General features: G+C 49.5%; 1 protein-coding gene across 1 annotated transcript; it reads left to right on the top strand.

The window, feature by feature from the left end:
- Positions 1-894: 894 nt before the first annotated feature.
- Positions 895-17,623, top strand: LOC128823010 (zinc finger protein 883-like). The gene is made up of 5 exons (XM_054005010.1): positions 895-1,047; positions 8,694-8,782; positions 9,468-9,594; positions 15,018-15,161; positions 15,480-17,623. Exons 2-5 carry the CDS (start codon positions 8,702-8,704, stop codon positions 16,880-16,882), a joined length of 1,755 nt encoding a protein of 584 aa, XP_053860985.1. The 5' UTR covers positions 895-1,047; positions 8,694-8,701; the 3' UTR covers positions 16,883-17,623.
- The last annotated feature ends 1,654 nt before the right edge of the window (positions 17,624-19,277 follow it).

The following is a 19,277-nucleotide window of genomic DNA, read 5'->3' as shown; positions in this document are numbered from 1 at the left end:
CCAGGAACCCGCCCCCTGCTCCGAGGCTGACATGCAGCGTCCCTGTGAGAACAACAAAAACAGCCTCTGCCCCCCCCACACCCCTAGATTAGCGAGCACAGTGTGTGGCTCATCCCACGGGGTCACTGTTCCCCCCTCCCCCTCCCCCTCCCTAAACGGGGGTTTTGTACCCGCACGGGGTCTGGCAGTGTCACCCCTCCCCCGCTTAACCCCGGCTCTCACCCCCCACCACCGATTTTTGCCCTTCAGCCCCTCTTCTGCCGCTAGCTACAGTAGCTTGAACCCCCCAGGCCAGTAAAATTCTGCCCCCTGCTCAGACCCTGACAGCCCCCCCGCTGCGATTTGCCCCCCTTAATCCTTTTAAACCCCCCCAAAGAGGAGGCAGCAAATCGTTAGCAGAAGTAAGGGCAGAGAGAGGGCAGTGGCTACAACGAAGGTTACTGGGCATGCTCAGTTCGACTGAGCATGCTCAGTACACCCAAAGTAGCAAAACGGGAGCGGGAGCACTTTGTGGGGCTACACCGGCCCCGCAGCGCCAGGGAGCAGCAGCGGGTGAGCGCTGCCTCTGCGCATGCGGGACACCCCATCTGCGCATGCCCAGAGCTTGAACGGCACAAAACCCTTCTCCGGCCACGGGAGAGGCTCCAACGGCCCCGCACGAGCCAGGCAGAGCCGCAGCGCCCTGCGCGCGTACACAGGCTGGCTCGGCCTTCCGGTCTAACGTCACTTCCCCTCCAGGGAGAGTCAGGGACTACATCTCCCAGCCTGCAGCGGGGGGCGCTTCTGCCCTCACCGCCCAGGAAACCCAGGAGGGTTTCAGCAGCGGTTACTGCGCATGCTCCGTGCCAGCCCCACTCGTCCTATCCCCCGCCCAACGTCACTTCCGCTGCTGCCTCCGTGTGACCCGGGAGTCGGGGCTGAGCAGCTGCTGCTCCCCGGGGTCTGTGCGGGGGGAGCCCGGCATTAACCCCCCCGTGCCCGGCCGGGGGGAGGGGCTTTCTCCAGCTGGGACCCGCCCCCTGGGCAGCCCCGGGCCGGAGCCCCCCGGTGAGTGACAGACCCCGGGGGGACGCTGGGGCCGGGCAGGAAAGTGACTCTCCGCCCCGGGAACCTGGGAGAAGCCTCGGAGCTGCCTCGGCCCCAGTGGAGCTGCAGCAGGATCTGTCCTCTTCCCCGCTGGGATCGGGGGGGCAGAGACTGGGCCCGGCGGGGGGTCCCCTGTGGTGTGGGGGAGGGGGGGTGTCGGGCAGGGCGGGGAGAAGCCGGAGTTGCGAGGGGGGAGGTCAGTGGGGGGGTTGAACTGTCTCTGTGCAGCCAGGAAATCCCCGGGGGAGAAGTGGCGGGCGGGGGAAGGGGGGAGGGGAGTTAATTGGATCCTGTCCCTGTTTGTGCCACTTGCCTCCCACCCCCGATACAAATTCTCTCCAGTTCTTCTTCCCCTTTTCTCTCTCAGTATCTCACACGTGGCTATAAAATCTGGGACAGATCGCGCCCCCCCCTTTTCTACTCAAATTATCTCTGATCAGCTCTCTCATCTCTCCTGCTTTCCTCCTGTTCTCTTCATATTTCTCAAATATCAATTTAAAATCTCCAATGGGGGGGGGGATTTTTTCCACTCATTTTATTTGCTGTCCTCAGTCGTTCTCCATCCTGATTGTTGCAGGGGGGTCAATTTCCCAGTGATCATCTTTCCCCTCCCCTTTGAGAATCATTTGTTCCCTCCTTTATCTCTGTTTAAAAATGTTTGCCGATGAAACAGACCAGCCATATATTTAAATTTTTATTAGAGAATATTTAAAAATAAACGGTACAAAAGATTTGACAAGTCAGTTGTCGATCATTGGGGGGAACATACAGAGTATGGGGAGGATGTTATGTTGGGGTTGGCAACGCACATAATACATACAGACTTTAATGTCTCCAATGGGGGGGGGGTAAGCGGTGGGTGAGATCAAGACACAGTTGATAAGTGGTGAGGGTCAATCATCCACACAGGGGGTACAAACAGCCATAGGTACAAGTAGGTGGGTTGGGTAATGGTGAGGGGGTGACCCTCACGAAGTGGGATTCAGTTAGGTTGGGTAGGTTCGGGATTCAGGGGAAAAAGGCCCAGCGGGGGGGGGGGGGGGGGGTTAAGAGGTCCCTTCCCCTTTGCGGGTGGGCGAGGTCTCCCCGGCTCACTCTTTGGCATTGGTGGTGGCTGGTGAGGTTGGGTGGGTTCAGGGTTCAAGAGATAAGGCCCATCGGGGGGGGGGTATATAGGCCTCTTCCCCCTTGCGGGTGGGCAAGGTCCCTTCGGCTCACTCTCGTTATCGGGGGTGGCCGATGGGGTTGGGCGGGTTCAGGGCTCGGGGGGGGCGGGGGGGGGCTAAGGTCCGGTGGGGGAGGATACGGGTCCCTTCCCCCTTGTGGGTGGGTGAGGTCTCCCCGGCTCACTCACGGAATTGGCGGTGGCCGGTGAGGTTGGGTGGGTTCGGGGCTCCGGGGATAGGGTCCCGTAGGGCGGGGTTATATGTCCCTTCCCCCTTGCGGGTGGGCGAAGTCTCCCTGGCTCATTCTCGGCATTGGCGGCGGCCGATGGGGTTGGATGGGTTCGGGGCTCAGGGGGTAAAATCCAGTGTGTGTGGGGGGGGAATTGATAGGTCCCTTGTGGGTGGGCGAGGTTTCCCCCGGCTCGCTCTCGGTATTGGCGGCAGCCGGTCAGGTTGGGTGGGTTCGGGCCTCAGGGGTAAGGCCCAGCGGGGGGAGGGGTTAGCGAGTCCCTTCTCCCTTGCAAGTGAGCGAGGTCTAATGGGCTCACTCTTGGTATTGGCGGTGGCCGGTGATGTGTTCCGTGTAGATGTCCCAGGACCAACGGATAGTGTCGGAGACCATTAGGCGTCTCATGAGCCGTGCGTAGTGACGGCCAACTCCACAGGTCCTCAGTACTCGCTCGTTGCATGGGTCCCAGGCACCCAGGGACCCAACAAGCAGAGCGTCTGTGTGTACCTCATAGCCCTTTGACCGCAGGGTGTCAGCCAGGGGGTCATATTTTTCAAGCTTACGGGCTCGGGCTTCGCGGAAGGCTGGGGTCCTGTTCTCAAACGGGATCGTTATGTTGACCAGGATGACCTTTTTTCCGACCTCGTCTGTGATGACGATGTCTGGGCGCAGCGGACTGTCGGTGCCGGGGACGGTGCGGTTAACGGTGACTTCCCCCAGCCGCGGGTCGATGGCCTTCACCAGGCGGTCCTGGACGGCGTTGTGTTGCAGTTGCCAGGCTCTGGCGTGGGGCTTGCAACTGCATAGGACGTGGGGCAGGGTTTCGGCGACATAATACCCATCAAAGCCAGAGGCCTCCCCCTGTCTGGGGGATCAGTGGTTCCCAGCTGGTAATGGGAGAGTTGGCTGGATCCTTTTCTTTTCTCCAGCTGGTCACTCTGAGTGCACCGTGGGTCCAGAAGTATCCCAAACCCCATGACAAATTGTCTCTGCGAGGGGCTGCTTCCCACAGTGCTAAGATGTAGCCATCTCTGGGGTGGATCCATTACACTGGTCTACATTTTTTGAGAAGTCCGTCTGCTTCAGAGAGAAAATGTGCTATTTATTATGTATTTTGATGTGCTGAATTCAAATATGACAATTAAAACAACTGATTGGCTACTGTTTCTAAGATATTTAAGTTTTTACATTTGATGTCTATGTATATTGTGTAGATAGTAGAGTTTTAATCATAAATTGTAAACCTAGGTCTTTTCATGTGTTTATGGTTGCTTTACATGATAATATTTCACCTGTTCTGTTTATGTAACACTTTAAAAATCAGCAAAAGGGTTATATAAATAAAATTTATTATGAAACAAAAGGCAAAAAACTATTATGTACATAGTTTAGTCCTATTCAGTGTCTACTCGGTGCTTCTTGGCTTGTCTCTTGTATTCATTAAATGGAGCATCTCTTGTCACTGTCCAGCAATAGTCTGCAAGCATTGATGGGCTCCATTTACCCTGATAGCGTTTCTCCATTGTTGCAATGTGCTGGTGAAATCGCTCGCCGTGCTCGTCGCTCACTTCTCCGCAGTTCGGTGGAAAAAAATCTAGATGAGAGTGCAAAAAATGTATCTTTAGTGACATGTTGCAACCAAGGCTTTTGTATGCCTTGAGGAGGTTTTCCACCAACAACCTGTAGTTGTCTGCCTTGTTGTTTCCGAGAAAATTTATTGCCACTAACTGGAAGGCTTTCCATGCTGTCTTTTCCTTGCCACGCAGTGCATGGTCAAATGCATCATCTCGAAGAAGTTCATGAATCTGAGGACCAACAAAGACACCTTCCTTTATCTTAGCTTCACTTAACCTTGGAAATTTTCCACGGAGGTACTTGAAAGCTGCTTGTGTTTTGTCAATGGCCTTGACAAAGTTCTTCATCAGACCCAGCTTGATGCGTAAGGGTGGTAACAAAATCTTCCTTGATTCAACAAGTGGTGGATGCTAGACACTTTTCCTCCCAGGCTCCAATGACTGTCGGAGTGGCCAATCTTTCTTGATGTAGTGGGAATTTCTTGCACGACTATCCCATTCGCAGAGAAAACAGCAGTACTTTGTGTATCCAGTCTGCAGACCAATCAAGAGAGCAACAACCTTCAAATCGCCACAAAGCTGCCACTGATGTTGGTCATAGTTTATGCACCTCAAAAGTTGTTTCATGTTGTCATAGGTTTCCTTCATATGGACTGCATGACCAACTGGAATTGATGGCAAAACATTGCCATTATGCAGTAAAACAGCTTTAAGACTCGTCTTCGATGAATCAATGAACAGTCTCCACTCATCTGGATCGTGAACGAAGTTGAGGGCTGCCATCACACCATCGATGTTGTTGCAGGCTACAAGATCACCTTCCATGAAGAAGAATGGGACAAGATCCTTTTGACGGTCATGGAACATGGAAACCTTAACATCACCTGCCAGGAGATTCCACTGCTGTAGTCTGGAGCCCAACAGCTCTGCCTTGCTCTTGGGTAGTTCCAAATCCCTGACAAGGTCATTCAGTTCACCTTGTGTTATGAGGTGTGGTTCAGAGGAGGAGGATGGGAGAAAATGTGGGTCCTGTGACATTGATGGTTCAGGACCAGAAGTTTCATCCTCTTCCTTTTCCTCGTCTGACTCAAGTGAGAATGATTCTGGTGCATCAGGAACCGGCAGTCCTTCTCCGTGGGGTACTGGGCGTTTAGCTGACGGAATGTTTGGATAATGCCCAGTCCACTTTTTTTTCTTTGACACACCTTTCCCAACTGGAGGCACCATGCAGAAGTAACAATTGCTGGGATGATCTGTTGGCTCTCTCCAAATCACTAGCACTGCAAAAGGCATAGATTTCCTTTTCCTGTTCAACCACTGGCGAAGATTTGTTGCACAAGTGTTGCAGCATATGTGTGGGGCCCACCTCTTGTCCTGATCTCCAATTTTGCAGCCAAAATAAAGGTGATAGGCTTTCTTAACCATAGTGGTTATACTGCGCTTTTGTGATGCAAAAGTCACTTCACCACAAACATAGCAGAAGTTATCTGCACTGTTCACACAAGTACGAGGCATCTCTGCTCACTTTGGCTAAACAGAAATGTGTCCCTTTGCAAAATCAAACACTGACAAATAAGAGAGCACGACACTGTATGATTTCTAGAGCTGATATAGGGCAATTTGTTCAGCAGAGTGATGTAAGCTTCGTTATGATTGCATCATCCATGACTTCTAGGAATAACATGATGCAATTCATATCATGTATGACGCAATACCAGCTTCAGATTGCATCATTCATTGTTTTGCCTAAAAAGCAAGTACTGTCCAAACCCAGTCATAGATTTATTCATAGATCCAGTCAAAGATGTATTTTAGTCATTTCTGGTTTAAATTGAGATCCCTTCCCTTTATGACTCACTTATCCTCCGCCATTCCTAAGTCAAGGGTCGTATATACTAACCCAATAGCATATCTTGAAAACTAGAGCCAATCAACAATTTTAAGCATCATTTTCGTTCTCAGTGACCCAGAATTAGTAAAGTTTGACTACATTTATTTCAGAAGCATTTTGGCTGTAGAGCAGTGATTTGCTAGTGACAGGGCATGGAAATTTCTTACCTATTTTGGCCCTCCGTGTCTTCCGTTCTGCTGCTAACGAAGCATCCCCCAGGGCTCCCTCTGCCTGTGCGACTGGCCAGCAGGGGGCGGTGATAACTTTTGATCTACTTATCAGACACTATGAGGTAACACTGTTGCTGGGTGGGTGGAGGAGTGTGTGTGTGTGGAGATTGGAGCTGAAGGGGCATTGTGGTAGGCGGAGGCCTCTGGGTGGCTGGGCAGGGGGTACCCTTGTCAGGTTGGTGGATTCTGGAGGTTTGGGGTTTTGAGGGGTGGTTCTGATGTGCCCAGCCCTGAGGCTATGGGTCCTGGAGGTGGGTCTGATGTGCCCAGCTGAGGGTCTGTTGGCTGGGGAACAGCGGGGGTGGGTGTCTCTTGGAGAGGGGGGCCGTGGGGTTAGAGAGTGCCTGGTGCTGTCCCACGGGCTCTCTGTCTGGGATTCCTCCGCAGACTCCTGGGATCGTTGCCATACCCAGTGCACAGAGCTGTGGAGGGGCATCCCTGACACTAGGTCAGGGGATGCTGGGCAAGCAGAGTGAGGGGTCCCACGGAAAAGTATCAGGGGGTGCCGCTAGGTGGAGGAGGGAGTCCCAGGCAAACGGCAGGGCAGATCCTGGTGGAGGGCAAGCAGGGGTCCTAGGCAGGCAGTGGGGGAACCCCAGGCAGGCAGTGAGAGTTCCCAGTGGGGGGTCCATGGCTGCTGGGGGCTCTTGGTGGGGGGAACCCTTTGGGATTCCCAGGCTGGCAGTGAAGGTCTGGCTGGTGGGGCTCTGAGGGGTATTTGGGGTCCCTGGCCAGGGAGTCTGGGGGCTGGGTCCCAGGGAATATCTGGTGGGATCCTGGCTCGGCGGTCTGGGTTCTGGGGGACCTTGGCTGGGGGCTCTGGGGGCTGCTACTAACCATGCTTCTTCTCCCTGATTGGCTTGTGCCAGAATCCTGGCTCCAAGCACTGCCCGACATTCCCCGGCCACACCCAGTCACTGTGATAACTTTCTATCTACTTATCAAACACTGTGAGGTGAAATCACACATTTTGCTTTTCTCCCCTCTTGAAAACTGCAAGAACTTCCGGTTCCATTAGGAAATTTCCTGTCCCCCAGTCCTTGTCCTAGATCTGGGGGGTGGGGGGTGGGAAGGGGGTTAGCACTGCCACACAATGGTCTCTTCCACAGCATTCTGGACTCGTTCTTTCTGAAATCTGGTTTCATTGAGAACATTGTTAATCCAGAGTCACTGCATGGAAACACTAGGAGTGACTCCAAATGGACAGTGGGGCAAATGAGATTAGCAATTCTCCCTGTGAGGAGGGGCTCTCATTAGCTGCTCTCTCCAGAGAGCTAAAGGAGGGAAGCTGCTCAAACGCTCTGTTCCTCTGTGCTCAGGGTATTGGGGTTGAGCTTCCTGGGTCAGACGCTGCAGCCTCCATTGTGATCTGGGAGACCAGGCTTGGCAACTGCTGCTCCCCCAGCAGGGCATCTGTGCTGGGAAGTGACCTTAATTAAAGCTTCTTCTCTGCCTTGCCCAGGTGATGACTTTCTCCAGCTGGTACTAGCCCCCTGGAGCACCCCTGGGCCCTGTTAATACTAAATTCTGAGCCAGAGACTCCAGGTAACTAAAAGAAGTCAAGGGAAAATGCTGGGGTCTGGCATTAAAATGACTCTACACAAACAGCCCCTCCCCCGCACCCCATTTCTCCTCCCATTAGCAATTTCAGGAGCAAATCCAGCCATGGGGGAGCAAACAACCCAGGAATGGGACTTTGCTATCAGGTGGGCAGGGAGAAGGGACAGGGAAAAGGAGATAGAAGGAGAAAGAGAGACTGAAGGGGGCCATGTGAGAGTTTCAAGAGAGATTTCCAGATCTCTAACCTGCCCAGACAGATGTATTACTGCACCCTGGGTAGAGTCACTTTCCTGTGCACAAGATGAGGATCAGACCAAGGAAAACCCAGTTCCTGACTCCATACCCCTCCTGCTGGGGTGTGGCTCCCATTGGGTCAGTGTTAGAGGGAATCATCAAAAGTGACTCCTTTGGTTCTGCTTTTTTTCTAGCCTTGTGTTCAGAGACTTAGGCTAGGTCTACACTACCCGCCTGAATCGGCGGGTAGAAATCGACCTCTCGGGGATCGATTTATCGCGTCCCAACGGGACGCGACAATCGATCCCCGAATCAACGCTCTTACTCCACCAGCGGAGGTGGGAGTAAGCGCCGTCGACAGGAAGCCGCAGAAGTCGATTTTGCCGCCGTCCTCACAGCGGGGTAAGTCGGCTGCGATACGTCGAATTCAGCTACGCTATTCACGTAGCTGAATTTGCGTATCTTAAATCGACTCCCCCCTGTAGTGTAGATGTACCCTCAATTACAGGATGCAGGGAGGCAGAAGGGAAGTTAAAAATGTGTCTGTGGGCTTAGCCTGGCAGGAGGGGCCAGCTCTGCAGTGTAATAAAGAGATCAAACATTTTCTCAGCATGGCAGAATCTAGGATGTCTCTCTGCAGGGAAAGGGCCTGGGGGAAGCATAATGTGAAATTAACTAAAGCCTGTTCTGAAACCTAAACAACTGCCCTTCTCACCCTGCCAGGCTGCAGAATGACGTCCATGTTTTGCTCCAGTTCATCCCGTCCTCCCATGGGACAGGGGAGAGAAATGGCTGCAGAGGAGCCAGCTCAGGTAAGGATTATTGGGGGGTTGCTGGTGAGTTCCTGCTGGAGGGAGAGGGAGAGCAAATACACCGGAGCTGGGAAGGTTGCACAGTCTGGTTTGGAGGTTGGAGCAGGGCAGGAAATGCAGAGGGTGGAGAAAGGGAGGAGGACAGGGTGTGGCAAACCTGCTGGAAGTTGTTTAACAAGCAGCCTAGAAACTAGGAACAGACCCATGAGGTTCAGAGGTGGAAATGCTCTAATTTGTTGAACAGAAAATAACCCACCAACATGGAGCTAGGAAAACTGACCAGACTCCTAGTGCTGGAGCCTGACCCAACCAGCGGCTGCTGTGAGATATGAAGGGGGCACCTACTAGTCAGGCTTAGGGGTGTTGCCCCTCCCTTCATATCTAGCTCTTCACAATGAGGAGGGTGTTGGGCTTCCTACCAAGGAGCTCTTCCTGGACCCTGCTAGTGGCTCCATCTCCTGTATCAGTCTGTGGCTAGTAGGTGTGTGATGCATCTGCTGGGAGAGACAAGGGGCTCTCTCTTCGTCCCCTCACCCTGGTGTTTTCTGGATGCTCTGAGTGGGGTGGGGGTGGGAATATGTTGACTGCGAGCCACCCAGAGCTTTTGTTTGGCTCCTGTCCCCCACGTATAGGGGGGCTGTGAGTGGGGCAGCAGGTACTGAGTGTTGGACTCTTGCTCTTTCAGGGGCCGGTGACTTTCGAGGAGGTGGCTGTGTATTTCACCAGGGAAGAGTGGGCTCTGCTGGACCCCACTCAGAGAGCTCTCTACAGAGACGTCTTGCAGGAGAACTATGAGAATGTGACCTCGCTGGGTAAGGGTTACTGTCCCCTCGGTTCTTGGAAGGGGAAATGAAGAGATAAGGTTCACACCAGCCCACAATGCCACCTCTACTCTGTCCTGTTTCAGCTTCACCCCAATATGCCAGTGACACACACACTACCCAAAGTGTTCTGCAGCAGGGGAGGGTCTCTGGAACAGAGCACAGGAGCAGTATCGCACAGTGTCAAATATCTCCGGTTTGCTCAAGTAAAACTGGGGCTTAGGTCCAGCATAACGAATAGAAGCTTCCTACCCGTGCCCTTCTCCACCCAGACCAGAATGTGCTTTGGGTGTAACAAGCAGGCTGCTGGAGTCAGAGCTGCTGGTCCAGGGTTACTTATCACACAGACACTCCATGCATCCTTGAATGCTGGCTGGGAGTATCCAGACAAGGGAGCTCCATAAGGGAGGTATAGCTCAGTGGTTTGAGCATTGGCCTGCTAAACCCAGGGTTGTGAGTTCAATCCTTGAGGGGGCCATTTAGGGATCTGGGGCAAAAATCTGTCTGAGGTTTGGTTCTGCATTGAGCAGGGGGTTGGACTAGATGACCTCCTGAGGTCCCTTCCAACCCTGATATTCTATGATAAGCAGAACATTGAATCTCACACAGCATTACAGATGACACAACTCCTCACTCATCTGGATTGCACCCCAGCATGTGAAAATGGTTTAGGTTGGTAGTGAAAATTCTTGAGACATGGAGAGTCTTGCTCCCCTATCACCATATGTAATAGCCATAATCCCTCTTCTCTTCAGGCTCCTTGGATTTTTGAGTCCCTCATTCCCAAACTCACATGACTCTGATTCTTCTTTTTCACAATCTGCTTTTCCAGACTAATTAGAGTCTGTTACTCCTGAATTATAGCTTCTAATTTCCCAGTGTTCTCCACAGCCAGGGATTTTCCTACTCCCTCCCATTACACTGGACTCACTAGATTCCCTAGTATATAAGAACGGCCACACTGGGTCAGCGCATAGGTCCATCTAGACCAGTATCCTGTCTTTCAAGAGTGACCAATGCCAGGTGTCCCAGAGAGAATGAACAGAACAGGTAATCATCAAGTGAGTCATCTCCTGTTGCCCATTCACAGTTTATGGCAAATAGAGTTTAGGGACACCATCCCTACCCATCCTGGCTAATAGCCATTGATGGGCATGAATTTATCATGTTATTTTTTTTTAACCCTATTATAGTCTTGGCCTTCACAACATCCTTTGGCAAAGAGTTCCACAGGTTGACTGTGCGTTGTGTGAAGAAATACTTCCTTTTGTTTGTTTTAAATCTGCTGCCTATTAATTTCATTTGGTGATTCCTAGTCCTTGTGTTATGAGAAGGAGTAAATAACACTTCCCTATTTACTTTCTCCACACCAGTCATGATTTTATAGACTTCTATCATATTCCCCTTAGTCGTCTCTTTTCCAAGCTGAAAAGTCCCAGTCTTTTTAATCTCTTCTCATACAGAAATTGTTCCATACCCTTAATCATTTTTTTGCCCTTTTCTGAACCTTTTTGATTTCCAGTATATCTTTTTGGAGGTGGTGCAACCACATCTGCATGCAGTATTCAAGGTGTGGGTGTACCATGGATTTATATAGAGGCAATATGATATTTTCTGTCTTATTATCTATCCCTTTCTTCATGATTCCCAACTTTGTTCGCTTTTTGACTGCTGCTGCACATTGAGTGGATGTTTTCAGAGAACTATCCACAATGACTCCAAGATCTCTCTCTTCAGTGGAAACTGCTAATTTAGACCCCATCATTTTATAGTAACTCCTCACTTAACGTTGTAATTATGTTCCTGAAAAATGCGACTTTAAGCAAAACGATGTTAAATGAATCCAATTTCCCCATAAGAATTAATGTAAATGAGGGGGGTTAGGTTCAAGGTGAATTTTTTTCACCAGACAAAACACTATATTATATATAAATATATACACACACAGTATAAGTTTTAAACAAACAATTTAATACTGGTACACAGTGACGATTGTGAAGCTTGGTTGAGGTGGAGGAGTCAGAGGGTGGGATATTTCCCTTACTGCTAAATGATGAACTAGCAACTGGCTGATCCCTCAAGGGTTAACTCTGTCTCTCTACACAACGCAGCAGGAATGGAGGGAGCTATGTGCATTTCTCTTAAGTACACTGCCTTGTTAATTAGATCAGCTTGCTGAGACCGCAGCTGCTGCAAGTTCCCTCCATCTTGAGCCCTGGGGTGTCCCCCCCTGCTCTATGGAAGATGGGCTAAGGGGGGTGCAGGAAGGAGGGGGACACCCTGACATTAGCCCCCCCCCTTCTTTCCTTCCCCCCTGCACAGCAAGCAGGAATCTCGGGGAGCAGCTCCAAGGCAGAGGGCAGGAGCAGCACATGGCAGTGGGGGGAGGGACACAGCTGAACTGCAGGCAGCTGCTGCACAGGGACCTTGGGGGATCTGATAGGGGGCTGCCGGTCCACCCTGGTTCCAAGCCCCCACCAGCTAGCTGCAACGGGCTGCTCTTCCTGCAAGCAGTAGACAAAGCAGGTGGCTGCCAAATGATGTTAGAAGGGAGCATTACACAACTTTAAACAAGCATGTTCCTTAATTGATCAGCAATGTAACAATGAAACAACGTTAACCAGAACATCTTTAAGTGAGGAGTTACTGTATATGTATAGGTGGGATTATGTTTTCCAATGGGCTGCAATATGCGCTATCCTCACATCTAGAACTGCTGAGATCCTGCATTCAGTAATATCCCTGCCCTTCCTGTTCCCTTTCTCCACTGAACCCCACCAGCCCATGCTTACTGTTTCCAGCTTCCCCAGGACTCTCTCATTGTCTCTGGACCTCAGTGCCAGGGTGACTTGCCCTCTGTCTGGAGACTTCGATTTCTGGGATATGGATTTACTTTCTCTGTGTTTTAGGAGACTCTTTGAAATTGAGTGTCTGTGACATTAACCACAGTGCAATCTGGACTGTTAAACAGCTGTGTCCCCTCAGTTCCCCAACTAGGGTGCCTTTTATCCTGGTTTACTGTGAGAACAGCCACTCCTGGGCAGGTAACACACAGTCTCCAGCATGTAACTTGCTCCCAGCTACACAGTATTGAGTACTGCTAGTCAGCGACTCACGAATTACAGTACACCACCAGAGAAACCCAGAAAATTCTCTGGTCCCAGACTTCCCCCAGAAATGTGCATCTTGCACTGTCCAGCACACTACTGAACAACGCAAGCTCATAGGAAGTCTGTCATTTCATCAGTGGAAAATAACATGCACCAGCCTTGTTCTCCCAAACGGAGTTTCCAAACACACTGGTTAGATAAAACAATAAAACAAGATTTTTAACTACTGAAAAAAAATATTTTCAGTGACTACGGGTAATGAGACATAAAAGTCAGAATTATTTACAAAAGAAATGCAAGATAAAACAATCTTAACATCTAAGTTAACAAGCTAAAATGGATTCAAAGCAAGTGTTTCTCTCACCATATGCTGGCTTTCCTTTAAGCCAGGACTCCCCCTAACCCACCCCTGCTGCCCAAGTTCAGTTCTTCAGGAATTGTCATGAGCAGAGGGAAATGGGAGAGAGAGAGAGAGTCTCAAGCATTTTCCTCACCTCTTTTTATAATTCAGTCCTTGGTACTAGAAACAACTTCAGTTCTCAGCCGAGTCATGGTGACAGGCTGTCTGTTGTAGATAGGAGCCTCAAGTGGTCCCTGTGATGGAATGTAAATGTCTTCTTCACACCTTCCCCCTCCAGACAATGGCTATTTAACCAGCTGTTTGCCTTGCTGTCTCTGAGGAACTGTTCTGTGGGTGTTCCCCAGAATTGTAACTTTTTCAGTAATATCAAACAGTAAAATCTCATAACTTTACATCTAGTGTTGCTACACATTTTAACAGGAGGATAATATTCAGTAGATTATGCGATTTCAAGTGATACCTCACAAAACATACTAGGTACAAAATTGATCATAATTTTCTAAACGAGTGAACATAGGGGTACAGACTGACACAGTGTCTGTCTGTGTGTGTTCCCAGCAGATATGTGAGTATTTCAATCCCTCATAACGAGTGTTCGGTATCTTCAAGGACCTGGGGAGCTGATCCTGCGAATTCACTGATTTACTAAGTGTGACACTGTATGAAATTGTGAGACACTTTATCATATTGGTAATAATAATAATATAAAATTGCAATGAATCATGCTAGATATGCCATGTAAGGTGTCATGGAAAATGTTATGATTTTCAAAGTGTGATCATTTTGTTTCTGTTTGTATTGTGAGTTACAGATATGTACGGTATATCTGTATTTCCAGATTTGTGCAGTGTTTCTGGTTGACACCCCCAGACATATTGGTGTCAGCACTGCCTAGCCCATTTGATGGCCTATCCAGGGTCATCAGCTGTACAATGAGCCCATGGAAAGGACCAAGGGGATACACCTATTGAGTCAGCAAGACATGCAGGGCTATGCCTGTGTACTGAGAACTCCAAGGCTTTTCCATGCCATATGCTGTGAAGCTTGTGTTTGGGACACAGGAAGTACAAGCCACGTGGCAAAAGGAATATAAAGGGCAGCCGCATCATCTCCATTTTGTCTTCAGTCCCTCTTCCTACCTCTGGAGCAACTTCTCTACAAACTGAAGCCTTGAACAAAGGACTGAATGACCCATCCAAGCTGTGGATGTGTTCCAGATGGACTTTCATGCCAGCAACTCACCAGTACATCTAAGAACCCTATATATAGATTATGGAATGTATCTGACTTCTTTCTTTCCTTCCATCCGTCTGTCCTTCCTTCCTTCCAACATTTTGTTTGTGATTAGAGTTTTTAAATACCCTATCACTGTACTGGACCTAGGTGCTGGTTGGGATTCAGAGAACTGGAATGCAATAAAGGGGGCCGTGTGATTTCTTTTTTCAGCTTCTCGATAACCAGTGTGGGTGATCAGAAGCACAGTTTGTTACTGGTCAGTGAGTTTAACATCAGTGTCAAGTATCAGGGGGTAGCCGTGTTAGTCTGTATCTACAAAAACAACAAGGAGTCTGGTGGCACCTTAAAGACTAACAGATTTATTTGGGCATAAGCTTTCGTGAGTAAAAACCTCACTTCTTCGGATGCATAGCTCTATGCATCCGAAGAAGTGAGGTTTTTACTCACGAAAGCTTATGCCCAAATAAATCTGTTAGTCTTTAAGGTGCCACCAGACTCCTTGTTGTTTTTAACATCAGTGTTAACCACCAGTTTTTAGAGCATCTGCTCTCCCTTTTTCAGCCTGCCTTGACTTTGGCATTTTCAGTGAGGACTGCCCCAGGCACTAAGGGTCACACTAAGCCCTGAAGATAAATTAATAGAATGTCTTTTATGACGAAGTCTTATGAAATCAACTGAATTCCTTTTGTTTTCTTTCATCTGAGCAGGGTTTCCAGTTTCCCAACCTGATGTGATCTCCCGGCTGGAACAAGGGGAAGAGCCATGGGTCCCAGACCTCCAGGGTTCAGAGGAAAGAGAGATACTGAGAGCTCCCTGCACAGATGAGGAAACATTAAACCAACTCAGAATCTGTAAGTGCCTGAAGGAAACATCTGGGATGCCCTACAAAGCCCTTGGGAGGTGTCTCAGTTCATTATTGTCCCTAGCAGGGGTCATATTCTCAGGATAATCATAGCTCATGGCTTCCTATAGATCCTAGCAGACACCAGGCTGTAGCTTCCTCCCTTCCCCCTGTGAAGTTGGATGGGATGTGAAGGCTGAATTGATCCCCTCCTCTCTCCTATTTGGGGGAGTTCAGTTCCTGATTTTTATTTGACCTCTCTCCAGCACTTGTTTTGGTTTGGTCTTCCCCTTTCCATCCCTGTTTGAGGTTTCTGTCTGTATCACAGCAGGTGATGCAATGGTATGTGAGAAAGAGGAGCAGAATTCTCAGCAGGAAAATGTTGAGCAAGTGGATAAACACAGAGCATTATCGCAAACATGGAAAAGGAATGTGTCCAGCAGTCATGAGCAGGGAAAATCCTGTGAGATTCAGCACAGACAAGAAAGAGAGCAGGGAAACCAGCCAGGAGAGAAAGTGGGTAAATTTATTTCCTGTCGGGGAACTCAGAAGGGCCTCAAGGAAACCACAACACAGCAGGAAATCCTCAGGGGAAAGAGGAAAAATACATGCACTGAGTGTGGGAAAAACTTCATTCGCAGATCGGACCTTTCTGATCATCAGAGAATCCACACAGGGGAGAGGCCCTACAAATGCAGTGAATGCGGGAAAAGCTTCACTAACAGATCAGGTGTTTTTCAACATCAGAGAATCCACACAGGGGAGAGGCCCTATGAATGCAGTGAGTGCGGGAAATGCTTCACTAACAGCTCAGCCCTTTCTGAACATCAGAGAATCCACACAGGGGAGAGGCCCTATGAATGCCGTGAGTGTGGAAAATGCTTCACTCACAGATCAGCCCTTTCTCAACATGAGAGAATCCACACAGGGGAGAGGCCCTATGAGTGCAGTGAGTGTGGAAAATGCTTCACAAACAGCTCAGACCTTTCTAAACATCAGAGAACCCACACAGGGGAGAGGCCCTATGAATGCAGGGAGTGTGGGAAAAACTTCACTTACAGATCAGTCCTTTTTCACCATCAGAGAATCCACACAGGGGAGAGGCCCTATGAATGCCGTGAGTGTGGGAAAAACTTCACTCACATATCAGGCCTTTTTCACCATCAGAGAATACACACGGGGGAGAGGCCCTATGAATGCCGTGAGTGTGAAAAATGCTTCTCTACCAGCTCAGCCCTTTCTGAACATCAGAGAATCCACACAGGGGAGAGGCCCTATGAATGCAGTGAGTGTGGGAAAAAATTCATTTACAGATCAGGCCTTTTTAACCATCAGAAAATCCACATAGGGGAGAGGCCCTATGAATGCCGTGAGTGTGGGAAAACCTTCAAGTGCAGCTCGCACCTTATTAGGCATCAGAGAATCCACACAGGGGAGAGGCCCTATGAATGCAGTGAGTGCGGTAAAACCTTCACTCAAAGATCAGGCCTTTTTCACCATCAGAGAATCCACACAGGAGAGAAGCCCTATGAATGCAGTGAGTGTGGGAAAAACTTCACTCACAGATCAACCCTTTCTGATCATCAGAGAATCCACACAGGTGAGAGGCCCTATGAATGCAGTGAGTGTGGGAAAAGCTTCACTCAAAGATCAAGCCTTTTTCGCCATCAAAGAATCCACACAGGTGAGAGAACCTATGAAAGCAGTAAGTGTGGGAATTCCTTCTCTTAGCACTCAGCCCATGTTAGCCATCAGAGAATTTGAAAGGGAAATCAAGACCATAAAAACCTCTAGGACTATCAATACTTTTTTTTCTTTAATACTTTTTCTGATTCCCACATAGTAACTTGTAAAGCTGTTTGAACTATTTGCAGCACCGTTATCCCTCAGCTTGTCCAGATGAGTGGCCCATATTTCCTTTTGCAGTTCACCCTGTTTTGAAGTGGCCCATTTGTCCTTTCTATCAACTCCATTGTCCCATGAGTAATTCGAGTGTGCCCTTCCTATCAGGAGCCAGGGAACATCACATTTATACCATTCCTCCTATTACAAAGTTATTGTTAGAGTAACCAATGATACAGATTGTATCATTGCCAGTTGTTCTCACGTTGCTCTTGGTTGTGCTGAAGAGCAGTTATATTGGGACCTTTTCAAATTATATTTAAATGAAGAGGAGCAGAGGCAGGAAAAAAAAGGTGTCATTTCAGCCTCTGTGACACTGGAAGGAGACAGGGTGACTCAGAGATTCCTTCCTTCCCGTAACTATACAACTGTTACCTTTTCTATGAGCTATGCAGAGTTTATCTTCATCACATTCTATCCATCCACTTCTCAAAGTGTCATGTAAAGAAGCGTTCTCCGTTGTCTATGCATGGAAATGATGCTTTGAGTTCTTTAATCCTATACCAGAGTTGCTGTGACTGGAGATGAAAGTATTAAAGACCTGGAAGGGGAATTCAAATGGATCCCAAACACAGTGTGATCATTTGGAGTTTAAATCCCAGGTTCCATTTATTGGTAAAGCCACTTCTGGCAAGGTAGCTGTTCTGTCCCCCATTATAGGGATACAAGGATACTAAACATTTTGTAAGTAGTATAACTGACTATTGAGAAAGTGCTGAGTGAAGCTGGTTTCAATGAATTAGAGGAGAAAGTGATGGGAGAATCTGTTGTCCTGATTCTGAATAATCAGATGTAAACTGCTCTGGAGTTTCATTGTCATGTATTCTATCTCTCTGTGATGTGGGTTTCTATATTTCCTGAAGGCTGTTTGGTCACCCAATTGGATATTAGTTCAGTTTGATAGGCTGTAGCTCAGATTTATTGGAGACTGTGAGGGTTCATGCCCCTCCTTACAGGGCAGCACGGTCTAGTGGCCAGAGTCCATATAAGCGCCCCTGGTTGCAGGGCCGTAGGACCTTACTACTGGCTCAGCGAGGGGGTCCTACCGAAACACGCTGAGGCTTACCGGGGTCAAGGTACCAGTCCGTCACCTCCCCTGCGTCGCTCCCTACTGGCTGGGGAGTTGGGGTCTCCCACAGATCCCAGGGTTCTCCGTGATTCTCCGGATCAGTCACCTCCTCTGGTTCCTCCTGCAGTAGGGGTTCGTGCCAGCCTGTAGAAGCCTCTGTTCCTGGCGGCTTCAAGCGTGTCGGCTGGTCCTCTGCAAGAGCTTCCCAGTCAGGTCCTTCCCCTGTGGCCACCATCCCCGACTAAGCTGAGTTCCCTCCATTTATACTCAGTGAGCATCTGGAGCATGCCCAGTACGCACGGGGTGGGACTTCCTCTGTCAGAGCTACTGGTCTGACATCGGCTGGGCTAGTGCGGGGCGGGGCTACCCAGTCACACACCCTCCCCCTTAAGAGGGACCCCTCCGGTTGGCCCGCCCCCTCCTCCCCCTGTCTGGAAAAGAAGTCCGTGTTAGCGTGTTCCTTACCCGGGCGATGAAATATGCGGAAGTCATAGGGTTGCAGTGAGAGATACCAACGTAGTATCCGGGGGTTCGCGTCCTTCATGCTATTTATCCATCGTAAGGGGACATGGTCTGTGGTCAGCCTGAAGTTATTCCCCAACAGATAATAACGTAGGGCGTCGATGGCCCATCTCACTGCCAGGGCCTCTTTCTCTATTGTGGAGTACCGTTGTTCCCGGGGGAACAGTTTACGGCTTAAATACAGTATCAGGTGTTCTTCCCCGTCCAACTCCTGGGAGAGTACGGCCCCCAGGCCTACTTCCGAGGCATCTGTCTGAAGTATAAATTCTTTTGAAAAATCTGGGTATCGCAGGACCGGTTCATGAGTGAGTCATTCTTTCAGAGCTTCGAAAGCTTTATCACACTCTTCTGACCACTGCACTTGTCGAGGCTGTGAGTTCTTTGTAAGGTCCGACAGGGGGGCGGCTATGGATGCAAAGTCTAGCACGAAGCGACAGTAATATCCAGCTAGGCCCAAAAACTGGCGCACTTGCTTCTTCGTCTTGGGGACGGGTACGTCTCTGAGGGCTTGCACTTTGCTGATTAGAGGCGTCAGTTTCCCACCCCGTACCGTATATCCGAGGTAGGTTACCTCCTCTTTCCCGAGGTGACACTTCGCCTGATTGGCTGTAAGGCCGGCTGATCGAAGTGCCT

The sequence above is a fragment of the Malaclemys terrapin genome, chromosome 15, assembly GCF_027887155.1.
Source record: "Malaclemys terrapin pileata isolate rMalTer1 chromosome 15, rMalTer1.hap1, whole genome shotgun sequence".
NCBI lineage: Eukaryota > Metazoa > Chordata > Testudines > Emydidae > Malaclemys > Malaclemys terrapin.
This window is presented reverse-complemented; position numbering and strand designations above follow the sequence as displayed.

What these genes read in the sequence shown, in the direction of transcription:
- LOC128823010 (XM_054005010.1), top strand. Translation starts at nt 8,702, where the DNA reads ATGACGTCCATGTTTTGCTCCAGTTCATCCCGTCCTCCCATGGGACAG. An exon ending in CTGCAGAGGAGCCAGCTCAG is followed by an intron (nt 8,783 to 9,467) that starts GTAAGGATTATT and finishes TTGCTCTTTCAG; the next exon opens with GGGCCGGTGACTTTCGAGGA. An exon ending in ATTAAACCAACTCAGAATCT is followed by an intron (nt 15,162 to 15,479) that starts GTAAGTGCCTGA and finishes TCTGTATCACAG; the next exon opens with CAGGTGATGCAATGGTATGT.